Source organism: Parus major, chromosome 17 (genome assembly GCF_001522545.3).
Source record: "Parus major isolate Abel chromosome 17, Parus_major1.1, whole genome shotgun sequence".
NCBI classification, from domain to species: Eukaryota; Metazoa; Chordata; class Aves; order Passeriformes; family Paridae; genus Parus; species Parus major.
Genome location: NC_031785.1, coordinates 10,027,930 through 10,034,277, shown reverse-complemented (window position 1 = coordinate 10,034,277; position 6,348 = coordinate 10,027,930). Strand labels below are relative to the sequence as shown.

At 49.7% G+C, this 6,348-nt stretch overlaps 1 protein-coding gene across 5 annotated transcripts in view; it reads right to left on the bottom strand.

The window, feature by feature from the left end:
* The window catches only part of EXD3 (exonuclease 3'-5' domain containing 3), a 186,686-nt gene that overhangs the window by 131,760 nt on the left and 48,578 nt on the right, over positions 1 to 6,348 (bottom strand). For 4 of the 5 annotated variants that reach the window (XM_015644836.3, XM_015644838.2, XM_033518356.1 and 1 more), the window contains exons 3-5: positions 6,016 to 6,080; positions 1,870 to 2,037; positions 516 to 683 (exon numbers count right to left, since the gene is read on the bottom strand). In XM_015644836.3, coding sequence (XP_015500322.1) covers positions 516 to 683; positions 1,870 to 2,037; positions 6,016 to 6,080 — 401 coding nt within the window. The remainder of the gene's footprint in view (positions 1 to 515; positions 684 to 1,869; positions 2,038 to 6,015; positions 6,081 to 6,348) is intronic. The other variant, XM_033518355.1, reaches the window with a different exon arrangement.

The following is a 6,348-nucleotide window of genomic DNA, read 5'->3' as shown; positions in this document are numbered from 1 at the left end:
CCTGCTGAACTCCTGTGTCAACCACCCAGCCACAGACACAGGAGGTGTCTCACATTTGGAATATCAGCCTCGGTGCTAAAGAGGCTCAAAACCTTCTCCAAGTGAGACCTGAGGTTGGGGCAATGGGAGCAGGGAGGTTTTCCAGGCTGTCTGCTGCAGGTGGGCTGGAGATGGCACAGCAGGTCTATGACCAAGGACTAAAATCCCTTCTTTTCTTTATAAGGACAAGGAAAACAAAAAAAAACCCCACAACCATCCCCCTAAATTCTCTGAATGAAAGCCCATTAACCTATTACTTCCAAAGGTCAGCAAAGGAGTGGGGAGAGGATTCCCTGGCATTGTGTCCTCAGCAGAGAAGCTGAGGTTGAGCCCAGGCTGCTCCTGCAGATGGGAAGAGCAGGTTAAACTGCAGCATTCACAGTGTGAAATGGAATTCACATTGAAATGCATCCAAAAAAAAGGACACAGGCATTCCCAGAGAGCTGGCAAGGTGAATTTGTGTGAAAGACACCCACCTCTTTGTAATTGCCCTGGAGATAAAGATGAGTGACGTGTTCAAGCAGAGAGCTCCTGTCTGCTGTGTGGAGCTGGTAAATGCTGATCAGGGGGTCAAGCAGGTTAGCTGGGCACTGGGACAGCATTCTGAGCACACGGGCCTGCAGCTCCTGCAGCTTGGTGCCAGGCTTCAAAACACAACCAGAAAACAATCAAACACACGTTTGGTAACGATGGGGGTGATTCAAGGGAGGCTGGAAATGCAGCTTTGTTTAAACAGGGAAAGCAAATTCCTCAGGAAGGGTTTCTGCCATTTCCCCCCAGAGTCTGCAGGCAGAAATCACAACAATGTGATGATACACATTTCCTTCACAGCACCCACCTAAAGAACGTGAAATATTCGTGGGGTAATTCTGGAGAAGGGATAGGGCATTGTGCAAAGGTAAAAGCTGAAACTGGAAAAATGCCCCCTGTGCTAAGAGAGCTCTTCAGAAATCCTCCCCTCGAGCAGAAAGTCTTTGAATCCACCACTCCCCTCCAGGGGGATCTCACCTAGCAGGAATGAGAATTCCACTGTCATTCCCAGGCTCGCTGCTGGGTGCACGAAGGGAAGGCAAAAGCACCATCAAAGGATGCACAGCCACAGGTATTAATCCTTGTGTTCCCACCTGGTCATTCACTCCTGACACAGGAATCCCAGTGCCAGCAGCACTTTGCTGATCCTGTGATGGCAGAGCTCGACATCTAACCAGAGCCATTTGGAAAAATGGGAAAGGAAGCAACACAAATATAAAATTATCCTGCAGTTCAGAGCCAAAAGCTTACAGAAGAGAGAAAATCTCAGTAGGTCAGAATATCTGAAGGCAGAGGAATGGTAAACATTAGGACATATAATCTGATGACCCAACTTTACAGAGCTAATCAGCTGCTGAAAAGGCAGGCTGTTCCATTTGCTGCATTCCCACCATATGGCAGGAATTAAGCAATCCTACAGTAACTGGCTGCTATTTGCAGAGCTGGAAGAACACACAGAGCAGATTTCTGCAACTGGGTTTCTCGTGACAGCAGGGATGTGGGTTCCTGTGGGAGAGCCTCCAGCCTGGAAAGGCTGCAAGAGCAGTGCTCAAAGTGGTTTGATCTGGAGAGATGGAAATGCCAGCTTTGGAGGGGAAACAGCTCTGGCAGCACAGCCCCCAGTGTGGTTTCATTTTCAGATAACAACATCTGACCGTGAGTTTCACACCTTCTCACTCTGCACAGGGCTACAGAGAAGATACCAGACTTGGAATAAAGTGAAACTAGGCACACTTGAAGAACATTGAAATCAATTGCTCTCTCCTGTCTCCCAGCTCTCTTTCCTCCTCTTTTTCTAACCTGTGTGACAGCAGGATGTGCTTTTATCCAGAGCTGCAGCTCGGTGGTGATGCAGTGGCTCAGGGAACGCCCTTTCCCCTTCCAGTCGCTGCTGCTCTCCAGCATGGCCAGGAGTCCTTCCAAAGGCTCCTCCAGCCTGGCAAAGCCACGCCTGATTTCTTCCTTGAGCTGCCGACATACAAAACCACATTGTCATGTACAAAAAGATTAGTGAATCCTCCCTTCCCCCAGCTGAACACAAAGCTTTATTTTTTTTATTTCATCTATTCAGAGAGGTAACTGTTGCTATTCAGCCACCATCCGCGCCTCCAGTGACTTTTCATGTCATTACAGATTCCTTCATGGCTCACTGCACCTCAAACCCAATGGGAAAAGCAGCAATTGTCCACACTAATTATCCCATAAAGACAGAGAAGTTGTTCTGTGGGGCAGACAAAGGGGCTTGGGATTTGGGGGAGGGGGAGAAAAGAAGTGAGCTGGAGAGAGGGGTGTTATTGGGAAAATGGCAATATTGGAGGTAGAGAAGTAGGCTCAAAAACCTCCTGATCTTCTAAGGAACCTCCAAGGAGCAGTACAAGAACCCCTCCTCATGGCTGCACCACAAACCTGCATATCTGACCTTATGGCCACTTCAGCCACAATCCTGCCCATAACTGGAATACTTGGGAGTCTCAGAATAGTTGGGATTTTACACTCAGATCAAAGTGAAATATGTGAGTTCAAATTCTGTCAGATTGTCATCCTCCAAATCTGTGCTCCTTCCCCAAAGCTGCCTGAGCACCTTCTGTCCCTGCACAGCTCCAGGAGCCTGAAGGCCCCACAGAGGGGCTCTCAACATGGGAAAACTCCACGCCATAAATCTTAGGAATCCCAGGGAGATGTGTTTAGAAATGTGAAGGAATTGGACCCTCACTTTGTGAATGTTAATAGGCTACTTACTCCCCATCTGGTAGAAGTGATAAATTAGCAGTACTGAGCAATATCTCGATGATGTTTACATTAGAAGGAGTTTCCAGGGAGCTGGGAGGGTTGGCAGGGTGAGGCATCCTCAGTACCCAACAGGACCTCTCACTGCAGCAGCAGCAGCGTGGAGCAGGGCGAGAGCAGCCACACAAAACAAGGAATCACCCACAGCAGCTGCTCTCTTTCTTCTCTGGCTAAAAAGCCAAGTGCAAAAGATGCTCATTCCTGCCTCAGCCAGCACTTGTAATTTACTGGATTTCATGGCCCCATTCGGAGCTTCCACTGGAAACAACACAAAGTTTGAAGAACGACATGGAAAACAAAATAAAATCTACAGAAAATTTGCCAACAAATTTCTTCTTTTTGTCATTCATCGACAATTTTTACTGGAAGACAGTTGTTTTCCAGAGTGTCTTTCATGTCTGGAAAACCCACAGAACCTATGGTTTATGACAGAAACTGTTTCTTTCTCACTAGGCTATCAAAGGCAGTATGAAAAAGCTGATGACTAATGGAGATGGGACTTTAGATAAGAGATTTCTCCCTGTAAGTAATTTTCCCTGTGGCAAGAGTTTGTGATGTTAAAGACAGGGCTCCAGCTTTGCTGGGAGATGCAGCAGAAGGCAAAGATGAGCTCTGATCCAACCACAAACATCCAATACAACAGCCAAAGGAAAACAAAGCAACTTGCCAACTCCACTGCACTGTTTGGAAATGGCTTTTTTTCCCCCCAGAGCCCCAGTTCAGCACATTTGGAGCTTCCATCACCCTGCTCAGCTCCTCCTTGGGCTGGGATCTGAGCCTGGGCTTGGCAGGATGGGCTCCAGCTCACAGCAGCTCCTGCTGGCACAGGCAGAGCAGCTCCCAGCACCCAGTCTGGCCTTTGCACTGGGACTGGGATGAGCTGGGAAAAATCCTCCCTCCAGAGCTCCCAGCCAGCCCTCAGCACCTACCCACGGTCTGAGGGGAAAGGCAGAGAACAAAAAGGGCACCTAAAGCAGAGAGGAGAGAGTGCTGTGCTGCCTGGCTCCCCCTCTGCCAGAGAGGGATTCCTCTCAAACTTTCTTGTAATTGCCATTTCCATTTCAATTGATTCCCATGGCAGGGAATTCTCCTCGGGGGATTTCTGCAGCCTGACAGATCATGGGAATAGGAAAATGTTGCTGATGCTCAAACTCCACAGTCCTTTATTCAGCTTTGGTTCCCTGTTTCCAGTCCCACAGCTCCAGGCAGTCTGCTGATGCCTCCTGGTTATTCCCAAACTGCCATGAAATGACCATTTCTTACAGCCCTGTTCCAGGACTGGGGTCACACTCCACATGGGCAGACACATTCCTGCCCATGGTCACTGGATTAGACAAGGGGCTGCTTTCCCCCAGCTCCTGGACAATACACGAGAGGCAGAGAAGCTCCTGCCACTTACCCAGCACTGGGGCAGCCTGAGCTGGATTTAAATCAATTTATTTCAGCTATTTGGGCTGGACATTTGTGTGGCAGCAGCAGCACAACCCACCTGAGCTGCACACAGAGGGCAGAGCAGCCCAGCCCCAAAAAACAGCTCCAGGCTTTCTGTGGATCCACACCCAGCACGGATCAGCCTGTCCTGGTGACAATGTCATAACCCCCTGGGACATTCCTGCTGTGTCCCCACAGCAGCTGGGCCCAGCACAGCCCTCCTGTCCAGCACTCAGCCTGGAGGGGGGACACACCTGCAAACCCCACTGGGGACTGCAAACCTCAGGTGCCACAGGGGGATCACCAGAGGAGAGATGTGGTGCTGTGGGAATGGACCTGAAGAAAGCACTAAGGGGGTCTGAGGGAGCTCTGTGCTCTGGAGCAGGGCTGGATGGGATTTTGGGCAGGGATTGTTCCCTGGCAGGGTGGGCAGGCCCTGGCACAGGGTGCCCAGAGCAGCTGGGGCTGTCCCTGGATCCCTGGCAGTGCCCAAGGCCAGGCTGGATGGGTTTGGATCACCCTGGGACAGGGGAAGGTGTCCCTGCCATGCCTGGGGTGGGATGGGATGGGATTTAAGGTCCTTCCCAATCTAAACCAGTCTGGGATTCCATGGCTCCTGGGGATCCTCCAGCTTTTCCAGCCCCAGCAGAATTACTGCACATGTCCATGGGAAGCATTGCATTTTCCAGAGTGTTTTTTTTCCCCAGTCCAATACATATCCCAGTGCAGAGACTTTGATTTCTCTTTCCTGCTGTTGTTTTGTGGCATTAACTGCCCTCCAGACCTAAAGGATAATATTTTTATTCCTCCAACTCTAACAACACTTGATGGAAAGCTCAAGGCTTCAGAGCTCAAGTCTCCAGCAGTGAGTGACCACTTGGAAAGGCACCTCTCACTCTGGGTTTGCAGCTGTTTGTTCCAGCTGGCAAGCACAGCTCACCAGTACTGGGAAGTGTGAGAGCAGCAGCCCAGGCCAGTGCTGAGGCAGTGCAGGCAGGCAGGATGGATGGAGAACATCCCCAGGCACGATGGCCACAGCACACAGCCCCAGCCCCAGGGTGCTGCAGGGCTCTGCACCTTCTACACCCCTCAACCTGCCTGAGCAGCAGGGTTAAACATGGAAAACTCCCCCTCAGCTGCTGCATCTCCTGCTTTTGTTAGTTTTCAGCTTCCAAACTTAGATGAAATATACTTCACTGCCTCTTTCTGTGCAGACACCATAGGTTGCTGTATAAAAATACAGCACCAATTTTGGACATCGGTGTAAATTGCATTCACCACTTTAAAAGGCAAATCCAAACAAAAACAAAACAAAAACAAACAAACAGAAAACCCACTTGAAATATGAATGCTTTGATATATCCACTTGGCAAAAAGCACTTCTCTACCAAGTTCAACTCTCATTTTTTCCAGCTATAGCAATATTCTTCCCCCTTCCCCCTGAGATCCTCCATTTAACGGACAAAAAAAGTGTTTAAAACAAAACAAAAGCAACTTTGATTTTCTTTCCTTCTGTAACTCAGTCCTGGAAACTCCAGCTCTTTTCCAGGACCCCCTGAGCTGCTCCCCATCACACAAAGCTACCTTTTCTTTTCACTTGTAGCTGTAAATGCAGAGGCTCTTCCCTTGAGTGCTGGGCTGAAAGCAGCAGTGAAGGATGGTGGGTGTGAGCTGTGCCTGGACATGCTCTGCATCCCGAGAGCTGCTGTGTGCAGGGCTCAGCCTTACCTTCCCCAGCTCATGCTTTGTCCACAGAAGCTGAAGGGTTTTCAGCAGTAGGAGCGGGTCCTGGCCTGGAGGAGGGGGAAGAGAGAGAGAAAAACAAAACAAAACAGATTTATTGGCTCCGTAGAGGCGGCCCAGACACACTGGGGCATTGTTTCACCCCAGAGAAATCAGCTACTCCATGCTGGAACCCACAGAGCTCCAACTGCCAGTCAGGATTAGTGTGTAAAACCCTGCAGTCTGAAATCCTGACAAAATCACAGCCAGAGCAGCACAGCTTTAACTGGGCACCCCAAAGCTGGGCTGCTGCAGTGCTGATCCTGATCCTGATCCTGA